Raw genomic sequence first — 20582 nt, forward strand, 5'->3', positions numbered from 1 at the left:
GTACTGACATAGGAATCATGGTGACCAATTCACAAAAGCCAGGTCTCAAACTTGGCAATTGCAACATAATGTGCTGTTTTGATGATGTTGGTTGAGGGATATGTTGACTTGGCCACCAGGACTAAGCCCCCTGCTGTTATTTTTAAAATTTTATGTGTTTCTTTACAACCACTTAGGAGAACAGATTGGGCCTCAGATTACCGTTTCATCCTCGAGTCAGTGCAGTACTCCCTGAAATATCAGCCTAGCTTATATATTCACTGCACTGCTGTGGGACTTGAACCCATAAGCTTCAGATTCAGAGACAAGAGTTCTACATGTGAACCATGGAAACAGGAAGAAGCCATGTTATCTCCATTATTTCTGTTACACTGACAAGTTTAACACAAGTAAAATAAATATCATAAAGTACAATATCTTGATACTGATACTGATTAGCACAAATAATATTCAGAATTTATAACACTTCACAAAACATCAGTTTCCCTTAATTAAATATATAAACAGTGTGAAATTTGCTGTCCTCATTTATGAAAGCTTTTGAGTCAGTCTGGTGTAATATTGCAGCATTGTCTCCTCCTATTTAATGTCTATCAAATCATTTACTTTTTTTATGACATACTCTTTAGTGCAATACAGTACCCAACCGTAGGCAAACAGTTGTTTCCATTAGTTTTAAATTTATTCTGTCATCTATTTCAGCAAACAAAACTTTGAGAATTAGACAAACAAATTGAAAATGAGAGACTTCCTACCATGCTGCAAAATGTAGTGGTGATTTCTTATCTAAGGTTTTCAAATAAGGAGAAGCTTTTAAGCTCAACATTCTCCCCACAGATTCTGTTCGTCCCTGTTTACACACATAGTGCAGTGGAGTACAGCCATCAATATCTTGGTCGTTCAACAGCTTCTGTACTTTTTCAGACTGTAAATATACACAGTAATGTTAAAGAATGAACAAATAAGAATGAATAAACAGATTAAAACAAAATATTTTCTTAAAATTATACCTCAGAAAGTTGCTACAATTTTTGCACTGCAAATCCAAAGGATTTACAGCATCTTTTCACTTTTGAATATTCAGAGGCAATCTGTAGTTTCTAAATTGGAATGTGGCATTTTGAAAATTCTGCACAAAAACATAGAAAATAGGAACAGGGATAGGCCGTTCAGCGCTTCAAGATTGCTGCACCATTCAATATGATATCGGCTAATCGCCAAATTTAGTCCCGTTCCCACTTTCTCTCCACATCTTTTGATCCCTTTAGACACAGGAACTATATCTAACTCCTTCCTGAAAACATTCAACGTCTTGGCCTCAACTGCTCTCTGCGGCAGAAATCATAAATTTTTAAATCAGCTGTTTACTCATTTTTACACTATGTCTGACAGTATTACTTGTTAAGCATTTTTAAAAAAAGCCTGAAAACTATCAAGTAGAAGCTTTAAAGAAGAATTTACCTGAAGAATTTCTTCTTTGAGGTTATTTAGACCTTTGAGTTGCAGGACAGTCAGATGAAGGAAGTTACATTTTGCACAATTCTTTACGTTGATATTAGCACCTAAGAAAATCATAATATAAAATTGTTTATCGATTTGATAAGTCAGAATGCAATGCCTTGGCTCTTAAGAGGAATTGATTAAAAAAAGCATACAATATGTTATAGCTAGATTTCCAAAGCGTTTTTGACTGTGTTCTGCAACAAAACATTTTTAGACTGCTGGGAGTAAATACCAAAATTAAACAGCCCAAGATTCAATCTCCAACATGTTGCTGGGAAACTGCCAGTACCAATCTGAGAGAGTGACCCATCTTGCGAGGTGTTAGACAATCTCCTCAATGGCTATTAAGTACAGGAAACAAATATTGACTGTGCCAATGATGCCTAGGTCCCATGAATACTAAAAATAAAGTGGGTGACAGGAGTGGAGGGCTAGGAGAAAGAAGGGTTAGCTCAATTGGCTAGACGGCTGGCTTGTGCCTCTTCCATTGCCAAAACAAACCACAGCACCTATTGGAGAAACAACACCTTATCTTCCGCCTGGATACCCTACAGCCAGGAGGACTCAACATTGAGTTCTCCAATTTCAAATAACCTCCCTTCCCAGCCCATGATTCCCCTCCTAGCCTCTTCCCCTACTGCCACTGCTCCCTGCCATTTCATTCCTCCAATTGACCAACCAGGTCATACCCTATACCTGTCTTCACCTATCCCTACTTCACCACCCTGCCCCTGCCTCCTCCTTTATCTGCAGCTTCCCCCACACCCATCCCAGCCCTGTAGATGGGTTACATCCAAAACATCAACTTCTGCACCTCCTGATGCTACATGGCTTGCTGTGTTCTTCCAGCCTCCTGCCCGTCTACATGTGACAACAAGTGCCTGAGTTCAATTCCCCCACTGGCTGAGGTTACCATGAAGGACTCTATCTCTGCCCTCACCTGAGGCATGGTGACCCTTAGGTTAAACCACCACCAGTCATCTCTTGATTAAGACAGCAGCCCTATGGTTCAGTAGGAATATGACAGTTTCTCCTTTAATATTTAAGGTATTAATAAGAACTAAGAGTTAAAATTCTAACTTCAGTCTGATGCAGTTCCCCACTTACATTTAAAATAATTTGTTACAATTGTGGAACCTTAACCTGGAGCAGTATTTTAAGATTTACTCATTCAAAAGATTGGTCACTGATTCCAACAAATCATTGTAAGAATGCAAACACTTTTAATTACCTTCTACTTTTATTTTAAAATCAGGCATACCCATATTATAAGTAGAAATGAAACAGAAATTCAATGAGCTTAGTTTGCTTGGAGCGGAGATGGAATGACATGATTTACTTGAGTGCTGCAAAGATGTTAATGGCTTAGAAAAGGTATGACAACTAATTGTTGGGGGCAGCCAATTCCTCCCTATGATTATGGAAATTTATTTGACATTGAGACTGCTGCAAATGCTAACATATATTCAAAGGTTGTTTTGTTCCTGGTTAGCTTTCTTCTGCTACTGAATTTGTAAATATCATTTCGATTTCCAGATAAACTTTGCTACAGAAATAATGAGACAGTATCAAGAATTTCAGATGCCTTTGACATCGATGCAACGTAAGTGTATATATGAGTAAAGCTCAGCTATGAAATCCTGGCACTTGATAAGTCCTCTGCCAAATACATGAGGAAAGCCTATTTCAATGAGTTGCTAGAGAGCTACTGCCGCACATGAAACTAGAGGGTAAATTCATTCATTGAATCCCTACAATGTGGAAGCAGGCCATTTGGCCCATTAATTCCACACCAACCCTCCAGAGAGCATCCCACCCAGACTCACCACCTCCCCCACTCCCCCATTCTATCCCAGCATTTCCCATGGGTAGCCCACCTAGTCTACATATCCCTGGACACTGTGGGCAATTTAGCACGGCCAATCCACTTAACCTGCACCTCTTTAGATGGTGGGAGGAGATGGAAGCACCCAGAGGAAAACCAGGCAGACATGAGGAGAATGTGCAAACTCCACACACACAGTTACCTGAGACTGGAATCGAACCCGGGTCCATGGTGCTGTGAGGCAGCAGTGCAAACCACTGTGCCACCTGCCACCCATTAATTCCAAATGTCTTGTCAGGAGCCATGCTGAACTAAGTCAGAGCTAGACATTGGATCCTATCCTACATGTCCAGTACAGGCTCAAACTAGTGGACCTATCCCACTCATCACTTCAGCAACTCTTGTGCCCTCTGATGTCGGTAAAATTGAAAATGAATTCTGCGGACCTCAGGTCAGGAGAAATGCTTCATAAGAAGAAGAGCCATTTCCAACTCCTCACACCAACTATGATGATGAGATTGGAGGACTGCTCTCCATCAATCCTTGGGATTTCTACTGAGGTTCGGACTGACCCACAAAGGTCATGCTAAAGTGTGGAAAGCTTGTCATGCATTCCTCACTATGTAGCTTACCACATATCTGCACCCATCTGCAAGGTTGGTGTACCTCCTATTATTGAAAATATACCAGAATTTCATATAATGGTTTGATAAACAAAGGAAGATTAATCCAAACATAAGAAATCTACAGTAATAGTAGAACATCTGCCTCGTTGATTTGTAACTTTTAATGTACCTTATATAAGCAGGAGTTGCATGTTTGTAATCCTTGTTTAGTTTTTCTTAATAATCAGATGACTATGAAGAAATGCTCATCAGAGCAGATAATTTTCCATAACATTAGCAGCTATAATCCATTCCTTTCAAACCACTACTAAAACACAAAAGGAAATTAGCCTTGTTTAATTTTAAGGCAATATTAATGTGGTTATGTCACTACACTAGTAATCAAGAAATATAACAAATATAGAAAGTATGAGTTCAAGAGTGAGAATTCAACTTTTACTTCCTAAATCTGGAATTTAAAAATGTGAAAAAAAGTGAAAATGAAGGTACTGGATTTTCAACAACATTGTTTGTTTAACAATGTCCTTTATTCACTCTGTGAGAGTCCTGTCACTTTAAAAGGTTACTTTGTCCTGGAATTTTTTGAAGAGAGGTTGTGAGGCAGACGTATAGAACTGACCACTGCAGAGGATTTGTCTAAACAAATTGTGAAGCCTGAATGGGTGTGGCCAGCTCTCACAGATCCAGATTTCTGGGGGCTTTTTTCAGTAACGTCAGAAACTTTTGGACTCTCAAAAATGTTGGAAGCTTTAGTGACTATCTCTTAGCTGTGACTCTCTCTGAATTTGCTCTTGGTGATTTTTCCTCCTGGATTAGAGAACTGCATGTGAGAATGTGTGTGTAAATTTGCCTTTTTGCCAAGGGGTGTTCTTTATGGGACAATAATGTATTGGAACAGTTAATTAGTAATAGTTACTTTATCTATTGTTAGATTAAATTTACAATAGCTAAATTATTCTAAATCCCTCTTTCTTTTGTTTGTATTTTAATATAGTGTTTAATTAAATTATGTTTTGCTTATTGTCGAGTAGTTTGACCAGTCACATCCCATCTGGAAAACAGCATTTCACATCAACCTTTAAAATAAGGAAAAATTAGGGTCTAGGCCACCTTCTTAATATATTTTGAGGGAGTCTGGTCTGGTCCATAAAAACTCTGATATATACATTAATGCAGTCCCACACCAACACAGTTGGTTCTTAACCAAACTCAGATATTGTTTGCAAATTGCTCAACTTCATCTAACCATAATTAAGGAGCCTTGAGGGTCATCTCCATCCAATGCAGTGCAATGGTTCAAGGAGAAGTCAACTCTAATTGAACAACAATACTAACATTCCTGAAGAAGGGCTTAGGCCTGAAACATCAACTTCCTGCTCCTCAGATACTATCTGATCTGCTGTGCTTTTCCAGTGCCACACTTTTCAACTCTGACTCTCCAGCATCTGCAGTCCTCTCTTTCTCTCAATAATACTAACATTGCCAATGGTACCCAATAGCAAAGAAATAAAAATAGATTTTTTTATAAATTCATTCATGTGATAAAATTACCATCAGCTGGCCAACATTAATTGTCCATTCCTAGTTGCCCTTAAGAAGGTGGTGGTGAGCTGCCTTCTTGAACTGCTGCAGTCCATGCTCTTTAGGTAAATGCTCAGTGCCATTAGGGAGGGAGTTCCAGGATTTTGACCCAGATACTCTGTAGGAGCAGCGATGTCTTTCCAAGTGATGATGGTATGAGGCTTGGAGGGGAACTTACAGAAGGTAGTGTCCCCATGTATCTGCTGCCCTTACCCTTCCAGTAGTAGTCATGAGTCTAGAAGGTGAAATATCATAGGTAATCATAAAGCAACAAAGAGGTAGCGCCCTGCTGAAGGGTCCTGTCCAAAACATTGACTCTCCTGCTCTTCTGATGCTGCTTGACCTGCTGTGCTTTTTCCAGCTCCATATTTAATCAACTCGGAGTCAGCACAATATACCATCCTGTCACATATCTACATATGAACAATGAAGGTGCCTGACCTTTTGTCACCAGTAGGTTCACTGTGTTCCAAGCTCCATTTGAAGCAGCCCACAGAAGAGGAGTACGGGATTCACAGTCAGTCACATTCATGTCTGATCCCTGTCATGTAAAAGAAAAAGGAAAATTACTTGCACTTAAATCCAGAGAGTGCTTTACTCATTTTCAAATTATTCAATGTACATGCACATTCTGGAGCTCGCACAAGTGGCAGTCCATCTTTCCTACTTTAATCCATCTCTAAACAACTTGAATAAAGCAGCAGGAAAGAAGGAACTTTTGATTTACAATCAATGTTATGTGGGAAAGGTGTGCCACACAGCAGGTTCCCACAAACGCAGAGTGATAGTGGCCAAGAAACCTAATGCTAATTGATGGTCAAACATCACTTCTTTGTTTAAAAAAATATAACCATGAGGTCATTTAAATTTCCCTGAGGGCCAGATGTGGTCCTTGGTTTAATCTCCCAGTCACAGACTGGGATTAAACATCAAAGGTACTATATATGTGCAAACTTTTATTAGGAAAACAGTCATACAGCACGGAAACAGACCCTTCGGCCCAACTCTTCCATTCCCACCAGGTTACCTAAACTGAATTAGTGAAGTCAAGCCTGATTCTGTTCCCATTTGATCCTGGTGGAAATGCTCATTAGCAGCTAAATGTATTACTTTTTCCATCTCAGAAGGCTGAGACCAGCCATCTTTAATCTGAAGAAGGGTCACTGGACGCAAATGTTAACTCTGCTTTCTCTTCCCAGATGATGCCGTGATTTGGAGGAGCTGGTGTTGGACTGGGGTGTACAAAGTTAAAAATCACACAACACCAGGTTATAGTCCAACAGGTTTATTTGGAAGCGCTAGCTTTTGGAGCGCTGCTCCTTCATCAGGTGGTTGTGGTGTATAAGATCATAGGACACAGAATTTATAGTAAAAGATTACAGTGTGATGTAACTGAAATTATATATTGAAAAAGACCTGAATTGTTTGTTAAGTCCCTCAACTTTTAGAATGACCATGTTGGTTTCAGTGCTTTCATATATACATCCCAGGACTTCCTTAGAGTTACATTCTCAAGTGAACTTTAACAATAGGTGCCATGTTGGTCCAGATTACGCATTGAAGGTGTGAGGTGTCCTGCATGAGGCTGTCTGTGCCCCAAGGTTCAGGCTGATTCTAATCTAAAAAGGGGATTTACAGAATCTTACATGGATTCATGCAGTTTTTGAGCAAAATAAAATGTAATTCTGCAAGTACAAATTCACCTCACAAACCTATAAGTGTGTGTGAGTGTGGGTGTGTGTGGGGGCGAGTGCACATGAGTGTCAGGGAGAGAATGTGTGTATGCGTGAAAGTGTGAGTGTAAAGGGGTATAAATCTGTGAGAGGCTGCGTGTGAGTGTGGGAGTGTATGTGTGAGCCTTTGAGAGCCAGCTTGTGCATGAGAGAGGGCCTGTGTGAGCATATGGATCTGTAGGAGTGTGTGTGTGTGTATATGTACTTGGGTAGTGCAGTGGGGTCACCTGTAGTGTGAGATCAACCCTTGTTGAGGCCATCCTCATGGGTACTGGACCTGCTGAGCTTTTCCAGCAATTTGTGTTTTTGTTTCTGATTTCCAGCATCTCTAGTTCTTTTGTTTTTTGATCAGCAAACTCAGTACCAAGGGGAGACTGTGGTCATTCCTTATATAGAATTAATCAAATTTAACATCTATGACAGTATAAAAGAGTTATGTATGAATACCTGTTCAATTAGATATTCCACAAGTTCTGAGTAGTCATATGTTGCAGCCCTGCATGTAAAAATTACACATTATACATTAAACAAAATAATTGAAAATAGAGTTAAGTTCTTTTACTGAAAACTGTTTTTAAAAGACTTACTTGTGCAATGGTGTTTGTTTAATGCCATCCAGGAGGTGAAGAATATCATTCTCTCCATCATATTTAGACAGCATGTGCTTGACTGCCTCTACTGCCCCCTGCAGGCAGGCAAAGTGAAGGGCAGTAGACTTATCCTTCTGTCAATTATAAACGAAAAGCAAACATTTTCAGACCTGGCAACTCTGATGCAAACAAGCTATAAAAGGTCTAAGCCTAGAAATTATTGCTTGACATAATCTTGGGCATTAAGAGCTGAATTTACTCCCAGTCCTTGGCGCACTTATAGTACTGGAACAACACAAGATCAAGTTAAACAAGGAAACTTGGGTCTGAACTGGGAACTTTCTCTCCATTCTGGTGACAGTTGTGCTCCTCTAAAATTTCCTTTTCTTGTTCCTCTGAGTCCCAAAGGAACACCTTTTTTTTATACATTCACAGGAAGTGGGCGTCACTGGCTAGGCTAGTATTAATTGCCCATCCCTAATTGCCCAGAGGACAGTTAAGTGTCAACTACATTGCTGTGGGTCTGGAGTCACATGTAGACTTGACCAGGCAAGGATGACAGATTTCCTTCCCTAAAGGGCATTAGTTAACCAGATGGGTTTTTCCAACAATCGGCATTGAACTCATGATCCTCATTTAGACTCCTAATTATAGACTTTTAAAAATTGAATTCAAATTGCACCATCTGCCAGGGTAGGATTACGCGGGCCATTACCCGAGAACATTACCTGGGTTCTCAAGATTGACAGTCCAGCGATAACACCACTAGGATATCACCTCCCCTTAACATACCTTTCCTTCTCCTTCAATCTTTACTGGCACTAAGACATATCAGAGTGGTCTGAAACTGTTTTTCTCCAGTAGATATATCATTGACAGCACTACAGCATAAATTCTGTTCTGAAGAACAGTCACCAGACTCAAAACGTTAACTCTGTTTCTCTCCCCACAAGTTCTGCCAGAGCTACTGAGTTTCTTCAGACATTTCTGCTTTCATAACAGCATAAATTATGTGTTCTTGTGAAAAAGAGGTTTCACACAGCAAAATTACTGTAAGAGGCAAAATTAAGTAACAAAGAAATATAAAGGTCTTAAGCTTGAACTTTAAATCATTCTCACAAAGCATATCAATACTTTTAGAATATTTTACCTGTCTCAGTCCTTCCTTCCTCTATGATTGTCACATTTCATATCTTAGTTTGGGGGTGGGGGAGTGGGTAACATAATCACTAATTACGATTTGTATTTTGATCACTGACTCTTTTAAATGTTAATGATTACATGTTAGACCTCAGCCTTTCCGCTTCTAAAAAAAAGTAGAATTCAGCATTGGTTGGCAATAAGTGCGATAAAAAGATAATTAACAGCTAACCAGCACTTACTACTAAAATGATCATCTGATAACCAGCCAGGTCAAAAAAAAGAGTTCTACCTAAAGCAATGTCCGTTTTTTCAAATTGTTGACTGATTGGTTGTTCATTGATAAAAGTTTTGTCCTTAGTTCAGATTTTCTAAAACTCATTTCCTCTTTTCTTTCTCTTTCATTGAAAACACCTACCTCAGGTAAATCAATTTTTGCTCCATTGTCAATGCAGATTTTAATTGTCTCAATTTTCCCCCCAAGCAAAGCCAGATGAAGAGGAGCATGGTGTCTTTCATCAAGGTAATTTATATGTTTTTCTCGGGAGTTGCCCAGTTCCTCACCTTGAAAAAACAAATACTGTGTGATTCACTGTTTGTAAAGCAAACAAAGCCATATGGACAGATGTCTCCTCAGTCAACAACGTTTTGATTTATAACCAACCTTTCTGTAGTAACATTTCCAACGTCTTCTCTGCACCTGAAAAAGCAGCTTCATGGATAGGAAAACGTCCCAGGCTATTCCTTTTGCATACTAATGCGCCATGTTTCATCTAAAAAGAATTAATCAAAGCAGAACATTAATCTAATTTTAGACCGACTTTGTAAGATAACTGAACGCTGTTAACCCCTGTAATTAAAAAAAAGTTTTTTTGCATATTTCACACAGTGCCATACAGCAATTAATTTTAAATTGCTCAGAGAAATGTAACCAGTTTAATCCAAAATAATATCATATTTTCCAGCTTTTTTAATTTTAAAAGTATACTTTACTCATAAAAAAATCTTGTACGTGCATGATCAGGAAAGCAGTTCAGCAGTCTTTGCATATGGAGAAACAACCAAACATTGGAGTTTGACTTTTCCTGACTGTTCTAACAAACCCAAGGGCATTTCTTACTTAAACAAGACACTATTTCCATATATTTGAGGCACTGGGAAGGTCCAATAACTGAATGGACTTTAGCCTTCCTGGTTCCCTGCTGCACCTGTATGCGGGTTTTCTGCATTTCATGGAAAAGTATCTCCCATTTAAATAACATTCTGTCCTTTTGTTCTCTCTTCACATTTTGTCATACTCCATTTGCCAACATTTTTGCCCATTTGCTTAACCTATCAATATCTCTCTGTAAACTGTATAGACCTGTCTCACATCCCACATTTCCACCCAGTTTTTGTGTTATTTGTAAATTTGGCCTTCCTTCCTCCAAGTCATCCCACCCCCACATAATTGTTTGAAATCTCTTTAAAATTTTTGATGCAGTTTATACAGGTATAACTTAGCATGAAGTTGATAGACTTTAAAGAATACCAGAACTGACCCCTAAAGTTTAATTTTTATAATCAGGAATACTTTTAAGTGATTAAATTGGTTGATTTTTAAGCTACACATTTTGAACTTTTAAATTAATTTTATCTTCTACCTTCAGTCAAAGTATATATTTCAATTTTTAATTTGCTCTAGTTAGGCGCTTCTATCAGTGATTTTATTTCAGTGACACACATGTCCTGTACATGTTCCAGTGAAATTTGTCCAATGTGAGTGATAGTTTGGATAACTTGACACCATCATTGCAGTTCTACACTGTGACTGCTCAGTGAGGAACACTGGATTAAGTTGCAGCACTACTGCACTGTGATAGAAGGGAAATTATTGTTTGAGAGATCAGCAAGACATACATTCTGGATGTAGGTTTGCTCGCTGAGCTGGGAGGTTCATTTCCAGACATTCCATCACCCTACTAGGTAACATCTTTGGTGAGCCTCAGGTGAAGCACTGTACATGATTCCTGCTTTCTATTTATAAGCTTGGGTTTCTTTGGATTGGTGATGTCATTTTCTGTGGTGATGTCATTTCCTGTGATGGTGTAATTTCCTGTTCTTTTCTAAGGGGGTGATAGATGGGGTCTAACTTGATGTGTTTGTTGATAGAGTTCCGATTGGAATGCCATGCTTCTAGGAATTCTCGTGCGTGCCTCTGTTTTGCTTGTCCTGAGATGGATGTGTTGTCCCAGGCGAAGTGGTGCCTTCCTTATCTGTATGTAAGGATACGGGTGAGAGTGGGTCATGTCTTTTTGTGGCTAGTTGATGTTCATGTATCCTGGTGGCTAGTTTTCTGCCTGTTTGTCCAATGTAGTGCTTGTTACAGTTCTTGCACGGTATTTTGTAAATGATATTAGTTTTGCTTGTTGTTTGTATGGGGTCTTTCAAGTTCATTGGTTACTGGAGATTACTGATATACCAATTGATTTTTTCTCATTTCATGCTTTCTCTCATTCTTTTTACAAATTGCCATGGGTAAACAACAGTCCTTTTATAAAGTTACAGACAGATCAGATCAGCAGCAAGATATCATGCAAATGTTTTCACTCCACAACACTGGCATCTACCCGACAATGTGGAAGATTATCCAAGTCATATCCAAGGCATAAAAAGCCCAAGGTGACCAATTACCATCCTATCGGTCTACTCTCAATCATCAGCAAAGTAACAGAAGGCTCTGTTCGCCGAGCTGGAAATTTTTGTTGCAAACGTTTCGTCCCCTGTCTAGGTGACATCCTCAGTGCTTGGGAGCCTCCTGTGAAGCGCTTCTGTGGTGTTTCCTCCGGCATTTGTAGTGACCTGTCCCTGCCGCTTCCGGTTGTCAGTTTCAGCTGTCCGCTGTAGTGGCGGTATATTGGGTCCAGGTCGAAGTGTTTGTTGATGGAGTTTGTGGATGAGTGCCATGCTTCTAGGAATTCCCTGGCTGTTCTTTGTTTGGCTTGCCCTATAATGGTAGTGTTGTCCCATTATACAATAGTTCACACAGAGCACTGCAGCTGGCAGCACTCAACAGAGTTATCTCAGAAAGGTGTGAAAAACAGTCAGATCTTCTGGAAACCTAAATAATGAATTGAGGTATCCACAGTTGACAGATTTGTAAAGAAAAAGTAGAAGGTCATACTGTCAAAAACTAATGGAAGTATCGCGAATGAATCTTACCATGAGGAACAGCAGGAATGTAAGGAGAAGTAGAGGAAATTCTAGCGGGTTGTGGAATACCTTTTCTATTAGACTTAGAAAGGTTAGGAAGATTTCATTAAAAAGTTGACAAAGTTAAAAATCATGCAACACCAGGTGATAGTCCAATAGGTTTATTTGGAAGTACTAGCTTTTGGATCATTGTCCCCTTGACAAAGGAGTGGCGCTCTGAAACCTGTGCTTTCAAATAGACCTGTTGGATTACAACCTGGTTTGTGTGATTTTTAACTTTGTACACCCCAGTCCAACACTGGCACCTCCACATCATAAAATAAGTGAACGCTTGGGGAGGGGTTAAAAGTGGAATAGAGTCAGGCCATGTTCTCATAAACGTTGGTGTAAATTTAATTGTAATCACTTTGTTAAAATTCTCTATAAATACAGTAAGTACAATTTTGCTTCAATACATGAAAATATTTGGTATAGTTCTGCTCTTAATATTTTATTTCTGGATTTCTTTTTGAATGTTTAGTATAAAGTTAATAGCACTCTCCAACAATTTCTGGTTTTTGTTTGTTAAGATCTCCAACATTCACAGTGCTTTGTTTCATTATAGCTGCCACCTTTCTTTGACTGCTTCATGTGTTTTTAAAACAGCCATACAGATATAATACATAACAAGTATAAGTATTAAAATTGTTTTTTAGTCAATTTGTATTAGAATATCATTGTATTAGAAAGCTGGCTTAAACCCACTGACTACTTCCTCCAGGTAACCCCATCAGCGACAAAACCTCCACAATGAATCCAGTAAAACCATGCCTATCAAAACAATTGCCTGATTGTAAAGCTCTCTCAGTGTTTATTAATGCTAAGCTAAGGTAAATGACTACATGAAATGAAAGGCTATTTCTAGAACTGCAGATGCTGCAATTCATGGGGTGGCACAGTAGCTCAGTGGTTCGCACTGCTGCCTCACAGCACAAGGAGCCTGGTTTCAATTCTAGCCTTGGGCGACTGTTTGTCTGGAGTTTGCACATTCTCCCCGTGTCTGTATGGGTTTCCTCTGGGTGCTCCAGTTTCCACCCAGAATCCAAAGATGTGCAGGCTAGGTGGATTGGCCATGGGAAATGCAGGGTTACAGGGAGAGTGGGGGTGGGATTGGTTGGGATGCTCTTCAGAGGGTCAGTGTAGATTCAATGGGCTGAATGACCTGCTTCCACCCTGTACCATTCGGAGATTCATTGTTTGCAGCAGATATAATTGTGACTGGACTTAACAGTAAACTTCCAGAACTTTCTCAGAAGCCAAAATCAGCCAGGTAAGCAGAACCTCATGTAGTTTCTGATGGCTTTGGAATGCTGACTATTGTGTTATGACTTGCCCGAAAGACAAAAGGTTCTCCAAAGAAAAATATACGTAATAGGATTGCAAATTACACCTGTTATATAAAACATACTCCTATCCAACATAAAATAAATGCCTTAATTACATCCATTTAACCTCTGCAATGGGCCATAGACAGGTGGTCATCTGAAATACAAGCCTTCACCTTAATGATAACTATTCCTTGCCACATCTTCTCCCTTCAGAAGACTTGATCACATGATATCCCCCTCAGTGAATCCAGCATCTCCAAATCAGTGAATCCAGCTGCCTTTTAAACCAGGCAACTTGAAGACAGCAGTCAGTTAAGGAGTCAGCAATGCTCCATACAGTATTTACTGATAATATCAAAGCCTCAAAACAAAACAGAAGTTGCTAGAAAAGCTCAGCAGATCTGGCAGTATCTGTGGAGAGAAATCAGAATTAACGTTCCAGGGTCCGGTCACCTTTCCTCTGATCATTCTCAGAACTTTCTCAGTGATCTGAGAAAGGCTCACCAGACCTGAAACATTAACTCTGATGTCTGCCAGACCTGCTGAGCTTTTCGAGCAATTTCTGTCCTTGTTTCTGATTTACAACATCTATAATTCTTTTGGTTTTTATTTAGTTTAAAACTTCAAACTTGAGTCTACAAAGGAAAAGCTTCTGGCCTGTAAAACATCGCCAGAGACCTGTAATTATGCTCTCTCCAACTAAAAATCTCTTTCCCTCAAAGCAGTGAAACAGAAGAGGCCTCAGTTATTTACAATCAATATTAATAGTCTTAGATAAAACAATGGGATTTATTGTAGCCAAATTCGCCGTTGTCACAAGGAAAAGCACAGACCGACCTCTGAATGCACGGGACCGGTTACTGTGGTTATGGAATGATCTGCCAGAGGAAGTGGTGGAGGCTGGTACATTTGCAGCATTTAAAAGGCATATAGATGGGGACATGAATAGGAAGGGCTTAGAGGAATATAACTGCTGGTAAATGGGACTAGATTAGGAAGGGATATTTGGTCGGCATGGACGAATTGGACCAAAGGGTCTGTTTCCATCTCTGACTCTGACTTTTGACTCTATGACTCATGAATCAGAAGTTAGTTTTAGTAAGAATAAAATCCTTAGATGATCTCAAAAGAAATTTTAAAAGGTAAGAAATAACCGACAACCCCTGTAGTGTTAGCTCGCCAATCATTTACATTCATAAAGGATTCCCAGACTGTTAACTCCAGTTTTAGACTAAGACTAAGGATATTGATAAACTGGTATCCCTGGTTGCTTTGTAATTAAGTTGTTGTGAACTGAATAATCACTCTATCATTTTTGACTCTTTCTTGCCTGGTGTCTGTTTGCAAGCATGCCTGTTTTGCACAGTATACTTCTTGCTATGTCTTCATATGTGGAATAAACCATATTCTGGTTTTGTTATTAAACAGAAAATAAAAAAAACAAAAAACTGCAGATTCTGGAAATCTGAAACAAAAACAGAAATTGCTGGAGAAACTCAGCAGGTCAGGCAGCATCTGTGGAGAGACAAAGCAAGTTCACATTTCGGGACAGTGGAGCCAAAAAGCTAACTCTGTTTTCTCCTCACAGATGCTGCCAGACATGCTTAGTTTCTCCAGGAATTTCTGTTTTAGTAACTATTAAATAGGGGTGTTACAATACTTATAAAGTCAAAATCCACAAATAGAGCGAGTGGGAAAGAATTCCACCACTCCTTACAAAAAAGGAATTAACAAATAAATCAAAATCTACTTATGGACAGATTGTGAACTAGGCAACAAGATTTATTTTCAAAATTACAATCTCTCCATACAACTGCCAATTTCTCTTGTCTAAATCTTTCCTAATTGCACTTAATCTGATGCAGTAGATTGCTGTGCTCTGTACATAAGGTTTCCATACTGTCTTTCAGTTTCTGTTTAGATAAACATGTTAAATTCCTGGTAAGGGATCTGCCAATCACAGCAAATCAGCTGATTAAGAGTTGATATGTCTGAAAGTGCAGTAAAGGGCACAGATGTCCTTTACAGAAACAGGCTGCATTTTTCAGACAGACATTGAGAATAGATTTACAACTTTAATAAATGCTGTCATAACTCCAGAATTTATAGACACAATAACAGAGATGTTACTGCACCATCAACCTTGACAAATCTGTGTGCGTGAATTGAACTTGAGCACAAGGAGCATTACATCAAAATTTACTGACAGCATAAAGGTTGGAAAGTGGGTAATCAGTGGAACATACGATAAAAGACATCAGGTGAAGGTAAGTAGAATAGGCAGTCGAGGGTAGAGAAGTGTAAGGCATGCCCTTTGCGAGAAAATCAAACAATTCAATACAGCAATGTGTACATGTGTCTCTTAGGAGTTTGGGTGGAATTGCTGGTATGAGTATTAAAGGTATTTAGGTTAAAGGTATTGAGTTTTAAAAGTATTTAGGTTCATAAGTAAGAGCAATGGGGCTAAAGCCAAAGAGATGATTATTATTTGCTACAAAACTATGGCGGTTCATGTTTAGAGTTCACTGACATTTTATACACTTTATACATAAAAGGCCCAGAATAAATTTCTAATATGATACAAGTGTTGGACATCAGTCATTAGGGGAGTCTTAGGACAGCTGGACTATTTTCACCGAAGTTAAAAAAAGAATAAGACAAGGTTTAAGGCAGGGTTTGTAGGAATGTCATTATAGACTTATCATTATACCCATGTTGGCAGCACCAGCCAGGGAGGCAATGTTTGGGCTCCTGGGCCAGTCTGCTCCAAGCAACCACTTTCTCTCTTTCTTTCCTTACCCTTTTTGTCTTCTTCCTTTTTCTTTTTCTTCATCTTCTTCCTGTCAGTGGCGACGAAAGGGCTGACATCGCGGAGGGGGTGCATCTGGAGCGGGACTCTTGGTGAGGCAGCAGCTGGCCTGGTGACAAAGCTATGGACTCCTGGTTGTGGTAGGTTTGGCGCAGGGACTCCAGGCATTGGCAAGACAGCATCAGTAGTGGAGCCAGGGATCTGGCGACAAAGCCATGGACTCCTGGTTATGGTAGGCCTGGAACGGGGGCTCCTGGTTATTGGCGTGATGGTGGCAGCGGCTCTTGGTTGTGGGAGGCCTGGAGCTGAGGTCTCCTGGTTGTGGGGTGAGAGTGGGCCCAGCGATCGAGAAATGGTGCCTGAAGAGGGCAGACTCCAATGTTGGTGGGTGCCGTGGTAGTGTGGTTGCCATTGGTCAGCTGACTCAGGACTCGGAATTCGAGTAAAAATTGACTTTCTTCTGCTATACCCTTTCATTGTCTTTATTGTTGAATGGTTCGAATGGCACCAAGTTGTGACAACAGTCAAAGCTTCTCACTGTATTTCACGGTGTTATTAATTGGAGAGTATAACTGACAATAAATCAGCATTCAATCTCTTAGAGCTCAATGCATATTAGGGCTGGACATGAGAATGATGTGAATGATTAATATTTATTACCTGTTAAAAATACGCATAAGCCCAGTCGATTTAAAGCTTAATAGGAACCTTCTCCAACAGAACCCAGTCCCACGTGAACTGAAATAACTACATCGCTCCATTCAGACATGCCCAGGAGTTGTTGTCAGAGATAACCCATTTCTGTGCAGGATTTTATTTTCAAGGCTATGCAACATTCTGTTATAGTTAATATGGAAGACAACCTTTTTTATTTTGAACATCCAGAGTTATTGACTTAAAATGGTCACCAGAAGAGGAAGGAGATTCAGATATCAGCCAAAGGACTAGAACAGCGAATGGTTTGCCACAAAGAGTTATAAGTGCACAGACAATAGAATGTTTTAAAGGAAAGTTAGATCAATATTGTAAGCAAGAGAAAGTATAAGGTGAAGGAGCAGAATAGTGGTATTCATGTTGAATTGTTCTAGCAAAGAATTTCAACACACCACCATGTACCCTGGCCAACATCCCTGTCTCAGGCTTACTGCAGTGCTCCAGCGAAGCTCAGTGCAAGCTGGAAGAACAGCATCTTATTTGCCTCTGGAAACTCTGCAGCATTCTGGATTCAATATCGAGTTCAACAATGTTCAGGAATTGAGGCACCTTCTCTGATGTCCATACTCCAGCCCCCACACATCAGACCTTGTTACCTCATAGGCAGGTATTACACACAACCCATTATTAAATACTAACAGTCCTCATTAGTAGCTATTCATTCTCCCAGGGTATGATGATGCTCCTGCTTTAACAAGGTTATGCTGTCCGTGGCTTTGTTTCCAAAGACGTCATAAAAGCAGCGATTCCGAAAAGTTTAAGTTGAAGGGTTTTACAGCTAATGTGATTATAGCTAGCAAATACTGCCTCAGGAAAAGTCTTTCGAGTTTTTAAAACATACACTTATATGATGAAAGGGGAGTGGCCAGTTCTCCCAGATCAGCATTTCTTTGGTTTGATTTGGTTTGGGTTTTAGCAAGAAGTCATTTGAAGCTGCTAGACTCAAAGAATCAGGTCCACACTGGTTGTCCCTCTCTCTGACATCTCTCCTGTAAGAAACTGTTTGATTTTCCCTTTTTTTGCTAAGCGGTGTACATGGGGATTGTTGCAAGTATTTGGAATAGCCTCATTAAGCTGGGATAATTTGTTGGGTTTTCGGATAGATTCAGTTATTCTGTATTGTGTTCTCTTTTGTTTGTATTTCATTTGGTAATCATATAAATACATTCTGTTTTGTTTAAAACTCAGTGGTTTGACCAACTGCATCGCTCCTGGAATATCTGCGTTACCCCTGCTTAAAACAATCAGCAAAATTAGGGTCTGAGCTACTTTCTTGAAATGTTTGAGGGGGTCTAGCCTGGTCTATAACATAAGGTGGTCGTTATCTATGTGTTTCCCTGCCCAACTGCTCTTAGCTCTCTTTGGGCTCTATCCCCACCTATCGTTTACTCCTTACCCCCTCCCCCCCATCCTACCTCCTGCATAAAAAACAACTTTTTCCCAGCTACCATCAGTTCTGAGGAAGGGTCACTGGACCCAAACATTAACTCTGATTTCTCTCCACAGATGCTGCTATATCTGGTGAGCTTTTCCAGCAATTTCTGTTTTTGTTTCTAACAAAGAGCATATTTCTCAAGTAAAGGTTAAGGTGCCATTGTTCAAAAGGAACCCGGTAATGAGAGAGAGCGAGAGATTGGAGAGTTTATCCTGAGGCTTACCATACCTCAAGCAAGGGGTAAGGACTGGAGGGTGGGACCTGCATGGCGAACTCAGCCAGTATGGGAATTTCACCCACACTGCTGGCATCACTCTGCACTGCAAATGAGCCATCCAGGCAACTGATCTCCTCCAGTCTACATTGTAGAAAACACATAAAGATGTGGTAAAATACAGATCTACTAGCATGGGACATAGAAACTTTAGAAATCAAGAGTTTTGCTGCACTTCAGTGACACCTTATTATGAAAATAAAAAGCAACTGGATAGGTTCCTTTGAGATAATAGTGCATCAAAAAGGATTGTGATTACTTAAGTAGAGACAGATCATTTCCACAGGGTGAAAAAATAGTCACAATTTTGGTTAATCTCAAGAAGAATGAAGGAAAAAGTTAGTAATCGAGCTTTACATAGAGAATGGTGCAAACATGCAATTACCAGACACAAATCATTACTGAAACTAGTCTATAAATTCATTTCAAAGGTTATTGGCTTATTTGGGAATAAGGAAGCATAACGTAAATAGGAATTGAGCAATAAAGTGGAAAAATAAACTTGATGGCTATTACAAGTGTATATTTAATAGCATTGGTTTAAATAAGAAAGGTGAAACAATTCCCTGCAAACAGGATTTACATATTGCAAATGAAGTTTAAAAAGCTTCTTCAAGGTGAGAATCACAAAAAAGATTTTTTTCTTGTGGAACTATTCAAACTTTTTATCAGAACATTACTTCGTATTAAATTACAATCGAGAGACATTTAGAAGACACCTAGCCTGGGCAATACAATAGATTCCTGTGAGTTGCAAAGCCGATATCAGAGTGAGAACTATTCAAATCAATAATTGTGGAAATTTGAAAGCTGATTGCCTAAGCTTAAAAACAATCCATGAATCCAGTCCCAGAGCTATGCACTAATCAACCCTCACAGTTGGAAACATTACTCATCAGACTAAAATACTCACGTTACAACTTGAAATTGTATAAAGTTGATTGCACAGCCATTTTAACATACAGAATTCCAAAGATTGACTCCAAGGAAAACATCCTCAGAGAGGAGTTTTGATGAAGGGAGAACAAAGGGAGAAGTATATACAGAAGTCCAAATACTGTTCTACTGAAGGAAAGACAGGCAGACAGCGCCAAACAGAATAGTGAAGAATAAGAAACCCTGTCTCTCCCTCTCAAAATCTGCAATTCCAAGGAACATTCCTGCACACAGAAACATCATCTATTCAACTTCTAAGCCATGGAGTCAGAAAGTCACACAGCACGGAAACAGACCCTTTGTTCCAACCAGTCCTTGCTGACCATAAGGGAGACTGCGATGTTTGCCTTTTTAACTTTGTTTCCTGTTTTTCTGGCTTATGTTTATACGGTGTACAGCTGGAATGTAACTTTGTTTTCTTCATTTCTCTTGTGATTCTGTAACTAAGGGATTGTACTTTTATACCTCAGATGGTGCTTAAGTAGTGGCTTGTCAACTTTTCGTCATACTGATTTGAGTACACTTGACAGTAAAGCTAATTCGATTCAGTTCATTATTAAAATAATATCACCCTCTCGCTCAAGTCAATAGCAGACCTTCCCTCAAATGACAGAATTTCTACATCACGAGACAGCAATTTAGTTCATCACATTTATGTTGACTTTTCATGTGGGCAATCTGCCTCGTACCATCCACCTGTTTTCACTGTATAACACGCATACTGCCAAGGTCAGCTATGGATGAGGGTAAATGTTGGCCCACCTTTCAACACCCACATTCCATGATTGAGTTTTAGATAATAATTTAATTCCACCTCGAAAATTTCCACGGAATCTCCAAGAGATTTCAGGCAGCTC

At 39.5% G+C, this 20582-nt stretch overlaps 1 protein-coding gene across 1 annotated transcript in view; it reads right to left on the bottom strand.

Moving 5' to 3' along the window:
- Positions 1–20582, bottom strand: part of trpa1b (transient receptor potential cation channel, subfamily A, member 1b) — a 133702-nt gene that overhangs the window by 59159 nt on the left and 53961 nt on the right. The window contains exons 5-11 of the mRNA XM_087985804.1: positions 9663–9771; positions 9417–9562; positions 7856–7992; positions 7716–7764; positions 5977–6076; positions 1462–1562; positions 756–925 (exon numbers count right to left, since the gene is read on the bottom strand). Of these exons, the coding sequence (XP_087841930.1) occupies positions 756–925; positions 1462–1562; positions 5977–6076; positions 7716–7764; positions 7856–7992; positions 9417–9562; positions 9663–9771 (812 nt within the window). The remainder of the gene's footprint in view (positions 1–755; positions 926–1461; positions 1563–5976; positions 6077–7715; positions 7765–7855; positions 7993–9416; positions 9563–9662; positions 9772–20582) is intronic.

Source organism: Chiloscyllium plagiosum, unplaced genomic scaffold (genome assembly GCF_037043375.1).
Source record: "Chiloscyllium plagiosum isolate Xiang-an unplaced genomic scaffold, Cpla_swu_hap1 HiC_scaffold_4, whole genome shotgun sequence".
NCBI classification, from domain to species: Eukaryota; Metazoa; Chordata; class Chondrichthyes; order Orectolobiformes; family Hemiscylliidae; genus Chiloscyllium; species Chiloscyllium plagiosum.